At 34.4% G+C, this 15,794-nt stretch overlaps 1 protein-coding gene across 2 annotated transcripts in view; it reads right to left on the reverse strand.

Moving 5' to 3' along the window:
- Positions 1-15,794, reverse strand: part of LOC138694482 (tudor domain-containing protein 1-like) — a 186,411-nt gene that overhangs the window by 120,203 nt on the left and 50,414 nt on the right. The window contains exons 7-8 of one of the 2 annotated variants that reach the window (XM_069818244.1): positions 11,022-11,108; positions 2,367-2,432 (exon numbers count right to left, since the gene is read on the reverse strand). In XM_069818244.1, coding sequence (XP_069674345.1) covers positions 2,367-2,432; positions 11,022-11,108 — 153 coding nt within the window. The remainder of the gene's footprint in view (positions 1-2,366; positions 2,433-11,021; positions 11,109-15,794) is intronic. The other variant, XM_069818245.1, reaches the window with a different exon arrangement.

The following is a 15,794-nucleotide window of genomic DNA, read 5'->3' on the forward strand; positions in this document are numbered from 1 at the left end:
CCTACTGAAAGATGTACTGGATGGAATAGTGAATGGGAGAAGAGTTTGGGGCAGAAGAAGATATCAGATGATAGAAGACATTAAGATATATGGATCATATGAGGAGACAAAGAGGAAGGCAGAAAATAGAGAAGATTGGAGAAGCTGGGTTTTCAGTGAAAGACCTGCCCTTGGGCAGAACACTATATGAAACTACGAATCCATTTTGACACAAGATCTCTTCTTGCAGTTCTAACGGGAGCTATAGCAACACTTCACAATTCGACATAAAAGTATACAAAATTGCAGTTTGCAAGCATGCTGCTTCTACTTTCCTTTCTTTCAATAATTTGACCTAGGGCTTATAACGAGTGAGACTTGGGAGTAGGAAATTCCAGTGTAACAAAGGGAAGAATTAGTGGAAAATCCAAAGACTAGGTTGTCAGATGTAATGCCACGAAACCATACTGCCTGTTGATTTCTTTTGTTCTCAATAGATGAGTACGGTGGAAATACCAGATTCTACAAAGCAACATTCATATAAGACATTATTTTGCAATACACACTAAATCCAGAAAAAAGAACATAATGTGCAACATAGAAGGCCAAATATGTGCTAATAAATCTAAAATCTTCAAAATACGCATTATACATGAATTTAATCCCAAAAAAGGCCAAAACATACAAACATGCATGGGGTAAGTACGGTTAATTGGAACAGAAAAATCATAAAACGAATATTTGTAAACTTTGAGAAGTGTAATAAGCTTACATAAAAAACATGCATTTGCATGCAAATCCGTGCTCTACTGATGAAAGATTGTGAGATGCAATTGAGTTACATAACATTTCATCAGGACATTTTCAGGGATGAAGGTCCAATATAACCACTGAATTTTCTCCTTTACTAGATGTCATAACTTTAAGCACACCTTCTCTGATGGTGGCAAAAGAATAAGACTATGCAATTTAGGAGTAGATTAGGCATTTTCCCATCTTACATCCAACACTGCAAATGAAGAATTCGCATCTTCTGCTGACCAAAAGAAGACTAACATTTTATCACTTCTCTGGTACAATCAAGGAAACTCTCTGCATTGGATATTGTGGCCTGAAAAAAAAAAAATCTTGTGGTCATATGCACAGCCATTCATGCACTACCTAGTGCATCTCTTCATCAGAACGAAAAGTCTTTCCTCCTATCGTCTCTTTGAGTGGTTCAAATATGTGGTAATCACTCAGGGTGAGGTCTGGTGAGTATGGCGGATGTGGAAGAGTATCAAAGTGAAGGTCATTGATGGTTGCAACTGTTGCAAGGGCAGTATGAGGCCGAGCATTATCATGTTGCAAGAGACTATAGGAGGAAAGACTTTTAGTTCTGATAAGAGATGCACTAGGCGGTGCATGAGTGGCTGTGCATATCACCACAATATTTTTTGTGTGTTTTTTTTTTTTTTTTTTTTTTTTTTTTTGTTTTTTCAGAAAAATCCGTACACTTCCAATGCACTGGACGACCCTTGTTGAACATTAAAGAGACTATGTCGAAAAATTACACCTTGTGTTTCACTTTTGTTTAATAAATTAAATTAAAAATAAAATTATTTACGGTTTTCATTTGACTCCCCCTCTTAGATTCAAGAAAACACTAAGGAAAAGAAGTTTAAAGTAAGACTCCTCTATCGATAATAAAAGTTATGGAACAACTTTTAAATGGTTATCTTTATATGATGATAAAACAGAAAGGAAAGAAAAATTATACTCAGTGATATTACAAATGACAAATTCATTTTACTGACCCTGACTGACAGAACAATTTTTACAGTCCCGATAAGTACAATTACTCTTCCTCATGAAGGTGAAGTCAGATCCAATCTTTGAAAGGTCTGGTTTTAAAATTTCATCAACAATGAGGTAAATTCACCATTCCTTCCTTCCCTTTTAAATACATAAATCATCACTAATGCATCTCAGAAATTCAGAATATCAAATCAAGAGAAGCATAAACACACCAAAAACAATAACTAAACATGCAATTACACAACTGTAAAGTCTTAGACGAAAAAAAATGACTTGGCTTGCTATATGCTAAGTCCCCTTCGAAAGACTTCCGTTGATTCTGTGAGAGCTTAGGTTTACACGTGAATTTCTTATGCACAACACTGCTCTGTTTTCCTTTGTTTTGTTTGTTTGTGTGTTGCTCTTTCTGTCTGTTTATAGGTCAAGTGTTACGACTAAGATATAATCAAGGAGTAAATTAGGTGCAAAATAAACATCCTTTCCCTAGTCATATGAACCAGGTGCTGTTCGAAGTGGACTTAAGACAAATTCACACTACAGGAGAGCGGTCATTTTTTGTGTCTTAAGGCTGTACATCTACACTTACACACCTCCCCCACCACATACGGGTCACAAGAGGATTGTAGATCACAGATTCAGGATCTCTCTCCATCATCCTAAGACATGCAAGGAATAAATATCCAATGAAAATTTCCCATCAAAATACTATAATTATATTTTCTTAAATGCTTCACATTACATTTTTAGTGCATTAATAGCATGTCTTGCATTACAGACTGATGAACAATTTCTAGGGCCAAAATTTCTGCAACTCCTGACCTATGTTTTCATGTTGAAGTTTACTTATACAGAGTGAACAATAAGTATGGAATATTGCTAATAATTTTATAATGTGAATGTTTCTGAAAAGTGTTAAATGCTATATTTATCAGATGCGTATCACTTAATATTTTGCACATAATTTGAGGAGCATTAAATCAAAAGGAGCTCAGTCCATCCACAGAATAAACACTATTTGAAACGGTTTCCCTCTATTTCTGTAACAGTAAATCGACCTGTAAAATCTGTTTCTTTGAGAAAGAGCTTCTTCAGATTGTGAAGGAACATTTTCTGAAAGAAACGGATTTCACAGGTCGATTTATTGCTACAGAAATAGGGGAAATTCATTTCAAATAGCATTTATTCTGTGGATGGACTGTGCTCCTTTGATTCAACACTTCTCATTTAAAAAATGTATAACCTCGTATATACAGAGTGTGTCAGAAACACATTTTTCTTAAATGACAGCATATACTTAGTTGTACATTTTTTAACTGTTCTCTCAATTCTGAGTGGAGAGGTCAATTTATTCATTATTGTACTGTATTTTGATTTCTGTTTCCGGATTAGACAGTTTCCATTTAATCCAGAGAATTTTACATGTATTTCAGCTATAAAATCATGGGGCTGTAAAGTATTTCTGTTAAAGACAAATTTCCATTTAAAACAGATTTTACTGCACCTGAAAGGTCTTAAAATCTGATGAAAATTTTCTTTCATCTTTTGAAAGAAAGCTACTTACACGAATTTATGCCCCAGTTAATGATAGAGGTAACTGGAGAAGGAGATATAATTACGAAATATATGAAATGCTTTTAGACCATGATAAAATTATCACCATAAAATGCTCAAGAATAAGATAGCTGGGACATGTTATGAGGATGGATGAAAGAGAAACACTCAAAAAAAACTTTTATTGAATGAAGCAGGGTGGTTCAGAAAACGAGGAAGACAGAGACTTAGATGGTTTGACGAAGTGACGGAAGGTTTGGTAAGGATCGGAAATCTGAATTGGAGAAGGAAAGTACAAGCGCGAGAAACATGGAGAAGAATTGTTAAGATCCCAAGGCCCACCTCAGGCTGTAGGGAAAGTGATGATGATGAATATGAAAGTCAGATGTTATGTTATTCAAAGTATTACCAATACAACTATCAGTCTATGTGAATGAAAGTGTGGAAGAATTCCAAAATCTACATTGAAGATATCTAAGGACAATTGCAGATATCCTAAAGAACACAATAATTATATTATTACTTCATTATGTTATTTTTTCTCTGAACACCATGTAAATACTACAGAATGAGTCATAGTTTACTCTGGGATTTTGTGATAACACTGCACAGCAATGATTAAGCAGAGTAAAATAGTGAATGGCAATGTAAAGAAAAGAGTTCAGAATTTTGTAACATACCTCACAAATACTCAATATGGCACCCTTCAGGATATGACAAATGTCTACCCCGTAATCTAATTCAGTCCACACACATTGCAACATTGTCATGTCCACCTCTGAGATAGCTGTGGTAATGTGGTCTCGCAATTTCTGCAAGTCTTGAGGCAATACACAGTGTCTTCAACAAATCCCCATACGAAAAAATTCAAGAAAGTTAAGACAGGTGATCAAGAAGGCGAAGCAAGAAGTGACCAACTTCTTCTATTCCTTTCTCCTTTTCTTCCTTCTCATTTTTTTTTCCTTTTACCTTTTTTTTATCTCTTTCTTTTCTCCTTCTTTTCAATATCATCTTTATCTCCTCTTTCTTTTCTCCTTCTTTTCAATATCATCTCATCTGACTTGCTCTATCAACGGACTTAACTCTCTTGGATTTCTTGTCCTGTAGGAATTTGTTTAAGACAATATGTATGTGCCATCCTTACCCTGAGACAGCAATACCACAACTACCACAAAGGTGAAAACGGCAATGCTGCAACATGAACTGAATTAGATTACAGGACAGAAATACCAATTAATCTTGTGTGTACTTTGAGTATTTTAAATTTTTCTAAGTGGAGGAATTACCAGTCCTTCACATAACCTCCTCACTGCAGGACGGGTTTGATTTTAGGGTGACCTTCCCTTAGACAATTCGACAGAAATGAGATGTCTAAGAGCGGTAGCTGGATACACACAATGAGATGAAGTTAACTTCACAATAAGGGAAGAATTAAATATTTTTTAATTTAGTGACAGAAAGAAAAAATGGAAAGATCACATTTTATGAATGTATTCAGAACGATTGACAAAACAAGTGATGTTTTACAGATCATTTGGGAAGTGTAATGTGGGGCATTCTAGAAGAAGATGAAGGGATATAACCTTGTGTGACTGGAACGGACCTCTGGTCCACCTTGTTGTGGATGATGGAATATCATAAGGAGCAGCCATACTGCTGAGCATTTGTGGGGTTGTTTAATCAACTGTCCGGAGACAGGTTTGAACCTCACAAGTGATACTAACAAGGCACCACCTATGAGGCAACTATTATCTGTGCATTTCAAACTGGCAGCTCAAGTTGCGTACAAACATACAAAAGTACAAACCATGCACGAGTCACTGAACTGAAAACTGTGAACTGAAGGACGGTAATTCCAGCTATCCCAGTTACTAATTTAATTGAGAAGAATGGTCAAGGAAGGGGGTAAGCACACGTGGCAAATGCAGTCCATTACTTCACCCTGAGCCGCCAGTTCGAAATGCACACATAATAGACCAGGGGCCTGTTTCACAATGTTTACAAGCTTTGTAAATTGTACACTTTGCTTGTAAATTGTAAACTTCTGTTTCACAATCTTTGTTTGTAATGTTGAACTTTAGAAAGGAAATCAAATCTTTACAAATTAAATTTTGCTCACTTTACAAGTATTCTGTTTCACAATGAAGGGTAATTTTACAAACGTGTAAACTTTACTTGTAAAATTAGCACATTTTCTACAATACCTCTGAGATGTGTAAAGTTTGATATTGCAACAAATTATGAATAAATACAATAAAGAAATTGATTTTTGAGTAAATGGATAATATTAAGAATTAAACTAATGCAGTTTTGATGTTATTAAGGAGTTCTAATGATTCAGACGAAGATATTAAATTTAGGCCTAATCAAACGAAGATGTATATGTAAAATTCTCCAGCCAAGAATTAATAACACGTTCGTATCATTGTATGAATTTAATGAAAGGTTTCGAATGAGTCCCGCACTATACTTCAGAATACCACGGAAGTATTTATATACGAAGACTGTATTTAATAAATACTCGCACTTAAAAAGAAGTTCCCTGCACCAAAAATAAATAATTCAATAATGCAATAACGACACTACTTATGCGGTATTCTGAAGTCGTTTCGAGTTCCGTTTCGCTGGAATATCTCCTACAAGATATGGGACATCGTATCCAACATCCAAAAGGGAAAAGTGATGCCCTAACCTCAAAGCAAGAATTGTATTGATTTGCATTGGTTGTATAGTAGCTGTCAGTTCTGTGCGTTAGCAGATAAGCACGGAATTTCTAAAATGTCAGTGTGCAAAGATGCCCACAGGGTAGATGATGTTAAGAGTTAAATTCGGGGCAGATTTTTGATCACCAAAATGTTATTTACTATAGCACAGAATTTTATGGTGCTGCGGGGACCACTAATGTTTGTGAGGTTATGGATGCAACATTAATAAATACTCATGGATCAACACCAAAAATGAACCTGAGTTTGTAGTTAGACATCTTAATTATTTTATCAATTGCATATTTGTACGTGGAATAAATCTGTTATTTAATTATTTGACTGAATTTGGTGCTAACTTTGGTCATTTAAGTAACAGACGTATTGGTATACTCGACCAATCACATCACATGAAATTCCATGGTCGCCAATATATAAAAATCTAAATACTTTTAATTTTCTTTAACAATACTTGATATTTTCTGTTGGTGAAATATGAATCAGCAAGCTTAGAATAATCTATTTTTAATACAAAATATAAACATATGTATTGATAGTAGTAAAAATACAGCGACTTTAGCTCTCTCCTTAGCGATTTCTGTAAACTGTCGTTGGCGATATTGTGTAACCAATAACGCGTATTTGTAAATTTCTTTAGCTGATTTTGTCAAGTTCGTCAAACTTTACAAACTAATAAGATAGCATTGTGAAATACAATTACAAGCATTTGTAATCTTTTACTTGTTATTTGTAAATTGTTAATTTGTAATTTGTAAGGATTGTGAAACGGGCCCCAGGAGATAATAATTATATTAAAAATTCTAAATTTTGTACTTTACACTATCATTCACTATTTCATCATGCCCTTCATTGTTCCTGTGCAGTGATATCACAAAATCTCAGAGAGTAAACTATGATTATGTATATAAAGAGATGTAAGACGAAGAAAACACTTCAAAACATAGGCTACACTGAAGAAATACAACTTACAGATACATTATACAACTCACAGTAACGACTATGGCAGTTACGAAGTGAAGAACATGCAGCATTAATTCAACAATTGAAGGGAAATGAGATAGAAGCTGTTTAAGATCACAATGTTAGTGTCAGCTGTGCAACTCGGTTATAAAATTTCACTTGTAATAGTAAGATATTGGAAACCTTCTAAAGATCGAAATTTTTTCGAAGAATGTTTAGTTACAACTGAAGAACTTTTCTCACAACAAGTGTAGGAGTTTGAATCTATCAGTTTGCATCCTTCCACCATGATGCGTCCCATCCGAGGTCTAGCCGAGGATGTTCAGGTGCAACTAGTAATTATTTGTCAATCTTTCATTTGTTATTCTTTGGCAATAGATAAAAATACTTATGTTAGTGATACTCCCAAACTGGTGATTTTTGTAAGAGGCATTATTGAAAACCTTAAGATTAAGGAGAGCTGTTATATATTATTCTCATAAAGAATACTACTACTACTGGTTCAGATATTTTCATATAGAGACCATAGAAATTATTTTGAACTTCCTTGGAATAAACTTGTATCCTTTGCAACCAATGGTACTCCTTCCAGGGTTGGTGTTATGGAAGTAACCCAGTTGGAAAATCACCAACACAATTAGATCGAAAGTTCTCACTCATCATCAATTTAAGTCTTTCTTGACAAATGCAATAGTGAGTATCGCGATCTGTCATATTATATAGTAAAGTGCGGTGACTATGTCGTGGCAAATTATTGGGTAGGTTCTTTGAACTGAGGGAAGAAACATCGTTCACGAAGAAAAAAAAAAGCCTGTATCATAAGAAGTTTACCTGACTTTTATATGAACTTTCCATGTGTTAGATTTCCCCGATTGTACACATGCATGTTCGGTTCCACATATCTGTGCGAACAGTAATTTTTTCCTATGATGAAGATAAACAAGTATGCTATGGAAGCCAACTTAAAATGTGCTCTCAGATTATGCACTATAAAAAGTATAGTTCCAAATGTTGAGAAATTGCTGAGGGAAAAGAGAATTAAACAAATCCCGAAAAATCAGTGCTAACTGAATGGAGTTGATTTCTGCATTACTAGACTATTCCTAGTGTTTTTATGTGTTTTGTTCAACATTTTTCCTAACAGAAGCAGTTTAGACATTTACAGTAATTGCCATGTGTTGCCCGAATAATTAACATGAAATGTATATTACATATCTGAAAGTAATTATAAACTTATTAACTTCTAACTTGGTTCAAAATAAGATACAATGTTTTTTCAAATTGCTTAAGATGGTTTATTTAGTTATTTCTATTTAGCCTGTAACTTTCTGCATCAGAAAACAGACATAAACCTATGCAGTAAATTCATATTGTGCTCCCGCCACTGAACGTGTGCCCTGTTACAACTTTCCCTTGCCGAGAGGGCAAGCGGGCAAAGCTTGATGACAACACAGTGCTCTGAGCTGGGGACCACTGCTTTAGACTACTCAGAGCACACTGAGGAAACTATTATATAATATTTAGGTTATGCCTACATTTTTATTAGGATCTTCCAGCCGCTTCACACAGGTTTAGATATGGTCTGACAGACCCTCTGCAGAGTTTAAGAGTAAGTATATGGGAGCACCTTTACCCATTCTGCAAGATAAGCATGGAGTTAAAATTACATGGAACTATTTCACATCACATGGTAAGTGCCCTGCCGAAGTATAGGCAGAGCATTAAAATGTCTAGTACAGTGAAATGCCAGTACAACAAACTCGAGGGGGTACTGTAATTACTTTTGTTATAGTGAAATTTCGTTAAACCGAAAATTGATCAAATTTGCCTACAAATTGTGTCCCATATTATGGAATAACATATACTGTACCTGGGTTAGGTTATACTGTACATCCATAATTATATTGCAACTTCAATAAGAATCAGTACAATAGGCCTAACGATAATTATGCATATTCGACAACAGAATACTTATTCATCATAGCCTTGTTAGGTCCAAAAATTTGGGTTCTGAATCGATCACTTGAAATATTAGATCTGAGATAGATACAGTAATACGTATTATTTTAACAGTTTGATTTATTCTATGTAATAAAGAATAAACCACTTATAAACAGCGCCACAGCACTGTCCACTTTTTCATTGGCGGCACTTCTTATCTTCTTTCTCTGAGGTCCAATGAAGTCAGATTCAATACTTTTCTCAATTTTTACTCTGTCCTTGAGAAATGTCGAAAGTGTCGATGCACATGTCATATTTTCTTGCAACTTTGCTTTTCTTCTCTCCTCTGTCTACTTCTTCAATGATTTTTCTCTTCTCATCTGCAAAAACTGCTTTCTTGTCTTTTTTTCTGCCATATCTGCTTCTTTACTACTTCTCTCAACAATGTTTAGGAACAAACTGTCTTCGAAAGTTCGATTTTATTAAACAGTTTCATTTAAATATAAATTCAAACCATAATCGCGTCTAAGGAAGTGCATTCAGAAAACTCACTGAAACCAAGAATGACCAATGCCTAGCGATAACTCGTTTATTTTAAGCAACCTTTTAACTGCTTATTAGACCTAATTTCGTCAAAACAACATTTTGTTTGTAGTGGGATGAATTATTGTTACGTTAAACTGAATAGTTCATTACTTATGCATTCTTTAAACTCAACATTTTTAACATGTAAATTAAGACAAAATGGCTAGGACTAAAAAATTCGTAACTGCAGCATTCATAACGGCATTTCACTGTATGAAGACAGGTACAAAAGAGAAAATGCATTTTGCATAATGTAAAAATATTCTACCAGGCATGCAATCTGGCAAGTACTAAAGTTTCAGCAAATGTGTTGTCTAAATTGGACCCTGAAAGACGAAATGATTTATATTATTATGATGTACCGAAGTACATATGATATTTCTGTGCAGAAATACTCTGTTTTATCCATCCTTCATCACGAAATGATTTGCTCAATGTGAAAGATGTCAGGAATTCTGCCCAGCCACTTCCAAGCATGAAGAAGGTTCCATTGCCTCAAAACTGACGATGGCCATTTTGTTAGTTTTGATATTAAACGTAAAACTTCACATCCAAATGGTGCAAATATATTACCAAGTTCAATTAACATTTTATATGATGGCAGGGTACAGGTCTAATTTGATGGCACATTATACCCAGGAGAAGTGACAGATAAAGATTTTGAAGAAATTGAAGTGAAAAACTTAGTACCTCCAGGAAAATATTGAAAAAAGCCCAATATTGAGGACAGAATATTTTACTCTTTGTCACAGATAAAAAGAAAAATCAGAGTAACAGCTGTTGAGAATGTCCTTGGAAATTTCGACTTTGAAGATATTTAATTCTGTAAGTCTTGTGTGTTAAATAATATTTTAAGAGAGAAATATAAAAAAAAAAAGTAGATTAGAGAAAAATACGAATGTACCTACATCAATATGATAGTTCATAGTTCAGTTCGATGTGTAATGTTAGTCACATAGTTTGTCAATAATAATTTGAATTTTTTGTAAAAATCTGTTTTTTGGACATATATCATGCTTGTAGAAGCTATTATGCTGTAAAATAAGTTTCTAGTTATACTTTCCATCAGAGGAGAATATGAGCTAATTTCAGATGCTTACAAAGTCCATGACTTCGTTTGTGAAGTAATGTTAGTCAAACTAACTATTTTTCTAAAAACATATAGTGTATGACTTGGCAAAAGTTCGTAATTCCTTTCGTAATATGCACCATAGGTAGGCATTACTTCCTCAAAAAATCGTTGTATAAATCAAATAAAGTACAACAGATTATTATTTTATTTAAATCTAATTGCTCTCAACACGTAACATTAATCACATGGAATTACCCCATTACCAAATGCAAAAATTACATTCTGAAACACAATGGAATATGAAGAAACCACTTACAAACATCCGACTTAAGTAGTATTTAATAAATGAGACTGATAATTCATGGAACACTAAATATATTACGAAAAATAAATAAATTAAGAAAAGACATTACTTTACTGGATAGTAGCCACGACCCATGGAGACCCGACGTTTGCCAGCAGCTGAGTTCACTGTCAGATTTAATCCTTGCATTACCATCCTGCATGAAAAAAATGAACATAAAAAGATACATTTGTGAATTTATTTTTATTTATAGAACTAATATTATAAAACATTAAACAATTTATTTCTGATTCTTAAAACCATGTTTAAAACAGCACAAGAAAATTATAATAGACGAAATGCACACAAAATGTTGAAATGACATGCATGTTCATCACTTGCAAAGAATCTAAGTTGCAAAAAGAATGATACAAAGTACCTTTCAAAATATCGCAGAGAAATTTAAGTAAAATGTGTATTCATTAAATGGAACTAATTATTCTGAATAAATGCAGAACTCTCAATCTATCAATGTTAAATTATGCGTGTTATGTTTTTGTCTGTGGATCTAAGAAAAATGCTCTGGAATTGTTCATATAGAAATATTTGACTATTTTACGTCATATCTCTTGGATCAAACTCAATTCATTTTTATGGTGAACTGGAAGTAATTTCTAGTAATTTTACCTTGAAACAATTCCTCTACAATTTTATTTCCAACAAAGTAGTCACACTCTGTAATTCTAGCCAGTCATACAAGCAATATTTGCAAACATTCCATCAAGCGAACAGTTTTTTAAATATATGAAATTTTATCAAACAATTTATAAAAGAAAATTACTTTCTGATATATCATCATTCTATTCAGCCAAATTAAAATTAATGAAACTAATTGAAGAAAAATATGTGATGGAATACATGAAGACAGGCATAAAACTGACATCCTGGACAGAAATTTAATCACTGAACAAGTACACTTTTCCAGAATGAGTTGACTAAAAAAAAAAACCCGGACTTTGATAGGAGAAAAATCATATATTACATTAACGAGTGAAGGAGCTGAAAAAGAAGAAACATTACGATTTAAGAAATTGGTGTGAAGGGTTCAAGAGAAAAAGGGAAGGGTCAAGGTTAACGGACTATTAGGAGTGTACAATGAAGGTTTGCTACATAGACAAGTGTGGTGTGTATTGAAACAATAGTAAAAATTTAATAGAATTGAAATGAACAAAGAACAAAACAGTGAGTGAATCTTATTGTGGTGACTGTTATTATTATGTATAAAGGAGAATAGTATCAGTTAGTCAGATATTACAGGAATTTGAAGGGTGGTCGATGGAATAGGTAGGGTTGGAAATGTATGAAGTTAGATGTAGGAATGTAATTTTGAGAACCAGTTAGTTTAGTGTTACGTGAACAAGTGTGGTGTGAGTGTGGTGTGAGTGTGGTATGATGTCTTGAAACAAGAGTAAATGATTGAATGGAACTGAAAATGGACCAAGAACAATAATAGTGAGTGAATCTTGTAGTGATTGTTATACGTACAGTGGAGAATAGAAAGCTACTTTAGGATGTAGGGGAATAGTCAGATATTAGAGGAATTTGGAGGGTGGTTGTTAGAATAGATAGGGTTGGAAATGTGTTAAGTTAGGGTAGAAATGTAATTTTCAAAACCGGATAGTTTAAATAGTGATGGTGAGTCCCTAAATACAGGAATGTGAAGGGCCATCAACCACTTGGGATGTTTTTGCTTAATGACAATAAACCTACAGAAGAGAAAGACGACTATATAAAGGATAGCTTCTATGAGGAATTGGAACATACTTTTGATCAGTTCCCTAGATATCATATGAAAATTTTATTGGGGGATTTCAACGCTAAAGTAGGACGGGAGGATATTTTTAGACCAACTATTGGAAAAGAGAGCCTACACGCAATTAGTAGTGACAATGGAGTTAGATTAGTCAACTTTGCCACATCGAAAAATTTAATTGTCAAAAGTACAACATTCCCCCATAAGGATATACATAAATATACTTGGACTTCTCCAGATGGATTGACACACAACCAAATAGATCACATCTTGATAGATAAACGGAGACATACTAGTATAGTAGATATTCGAACTTTCAGGGGTGCAGACTGTAATTCTGACCATTATTTGGTGATTGGAGAATTAAGAGAAAGATTATCAGTAGCCAAGCGAGTAGAGCAACAAGTTAATATTACTAAATTCAATATTTTGAAATTAAAGGACGAGGAAGCTAAGCAAAATTATCAGGTCGAAATTTCGAATAGGTTTGCCACTTTAGAAAGTTCCGACGAAGTTGAGAAAGAATTAGATGTTAATAGCGTGTGGGAAAATATCAGAGATAGTATCAAAATTGCAGCTGAGCAGAGCATAGGTTATTATGAAACTAAGAAAAAGAAACCGTGGTTTGATGAAGATTGTTGCATGGTAGTAGAAAGAAGGAAACAGGCAAAATTGAAATTCTTACAGGATCCAGTTGAGGAGAAGAGAGATAATTATTTCAATGAAAGACGGGAAGCAAGTCGTACACTTAGGAATAAAAAGAGAGGTTACTTGAAGGAAAAACTGAATGAGGTAGAAACAAATAGTAAGAATAAAAATATTCGAGATTTATATAAGGGTATAAAGGAATTTAAGAACGGATATCAGCCAAGGGTAAACGTGATCAAGGATGAGAATGGTGACTTGCTTGCAGACTCTCCATCAATCCTAAACAGATGGAAAAACTATTTTGCGCAACTACTAAATGTACATAGGCCAAATAGAAATGATCGGGACGAAATTGAAATACAAACTGCTGAGCCATTTATACCCGAACCCACGCTTTCAGAAGTCGAAATTGCGATAGAAAATCTGAAAAAGTACAAGTCTCCAGGTATCGATCAAATTCCAGCAGAATTAATACAAGAGGGTGGAAGTGCATTATATAGCGAAATTTATAAACTTGTACTTGCTATTTGGGAAAAGGAAATTGTACCAGAACAATGGAAGGAGTCCATAATTGTACCTATTTTTAAAAAGGGGGACAAAACCAACTGTGGTAACTTTCGAGGAATATCACTTTTGTTGACGTCGTACAAAATTTTGTCCAATATTCTTTTGAGGAGATTAACTCCGTACGTAGATGAAATTATTGGGGATCATCAGTGCGGTTTTCGGCGTAATAGATCGACTATTGATCAGATTTTTTGTATTCGGCAGATAATGGAGAAAAAATGGGAGTATAAGGGTACAGTACATCAGTTATTCATAGATTTCAAAAAGGCTTATGACTCGGTTAAGAGGGAAGTATTATATGATATTCTTATTGAATTTGGTATTCCCAAGAAACTAGTTCGATTAATTAAAATGTGTCTCAGTGAAACATACAGCAGAGTCCGTATAGGTCAGTTTCTATCTGATGCTTTTCCAATTCACTGCGGGCTAAAGCAGGGAGATGCACTATCACCTTTACTTTTTAACTTCGCTTTAGAATATGCTATTAGGAAAGTTCAGGATAACAGGCAGGGTTTGGAATTGGACGGGCTACATCAGCTTCTTGTCTATGCAGATGACGTGAATATGTTAGGAGAAAATACACAAACGGTTAGGGAAAACACGGAAATTTTACTTGAAGCAAGTAAAGCGATCGGTTTGGAAGTAAATCCCGAAAAGACAAAGTATATGATTATGTCTCGTGACGGGAATATTGTACGAAATGGAAATATAAATATTGGAGATTTATCCTTCGAAGAGGTGGAAAAATTCAAATATCTTGGAGCAACAGTAACAAATATAAATGACACTCGGGAGGAAATTAAACGCAGAATAAATATGGGAAATGCGTGTTATTATTTGGTTGAGAAGCTCTTATCATCCAGTCTGCTGTCCAAAAATCTGAAAGTTAGAATTTATAAAACAGTTATATTACCGGTTCTTCTATATGGCTGTTAAACTTGGACTCTCACTCTGAGAGAGGAACATAGGTTAAGGGTGTTTGAGAATAAGGTGCTTAGGAAAATATTTGGGGCTAAGCGGGATGAAGTTACAGGAGAATGGAGAAAGTTACACAACACAGAACTGCACGCATTGTATTCTTCACCTGACATAATTAGGAACTTGAAATCCAGACGTTTGAGATGGGCAGGGCATGTAGCACGTATGGGCGAATCCAGAAATGCATATAGAGTGTTAGTTGGGAGACCGGAGGGAAAAAGACCTTTAGGGAGGCCGAGACGTAGATGGGAGGATAATATTAAAATGGATTTGAGGGAGGTGGGATATGATGATAGAGACTGGCTTAATCTTGCACAGGATAGGGACCGATGGCGGGCTTATGTGAGGGCGGCAATGAACCTTCGGGTTCCTTAAAAGCCATTTGTAAGTAGGTAAGTATGTATATGTATTTATTTCTTACTGTAACCACTACAGGTTGCCATTGACAAAGAGTACCATAATACAATAAATAGAGTAAATGCTTAGTGATATATTGTTGTTTGAGTGAAAAATAACAATTTGAATTAGATTGAAACACATGATAATAAACAAAGTAACGACAAGAAGAAGCGAATTAAAGTCATGGTCAATATGTATGATGCCTGAAAATAGCTACTGATCCTTTGAGTGTTGCTATTGTTAGATCTCTTAAAATATCTTTATGCAGGCCAAAAGATTGCTCTTCCTCTACCACTTCAACTCCTTGCCTGGTTTCAACAGCTCTATGTAAGGCATGTGGCAAATCTTTTTCTCAACGGGGTATCAATCTTCACATTGCCCGATGTCATGAATCATAATCCAACAATATCGTCTGACATTTCTGTCAATAATTGTCATGTTTTGATCGATTCAAGTCATTCTTCCAATAATATTACGGAAGGATTCTTTTCATGCCCT

The sequence above is a fragment of the Periplaneta americana genome, chromosome 2 (genome assembly GCF_040183065.1).
Source record: "Periplaneta americana isolate PAMFEO1 chromosome 2, P.americana_PAMFEO1_priV1, whole genome shotgun sequence".
In the NCBI taxonomy this organism is placed as follows: domain Eukaryota; kingdom Metazoa; phylum Arthropoda; class Insecta; order Blattodea; family Blattidae; genus Periplaneta; species Periplaneta americana.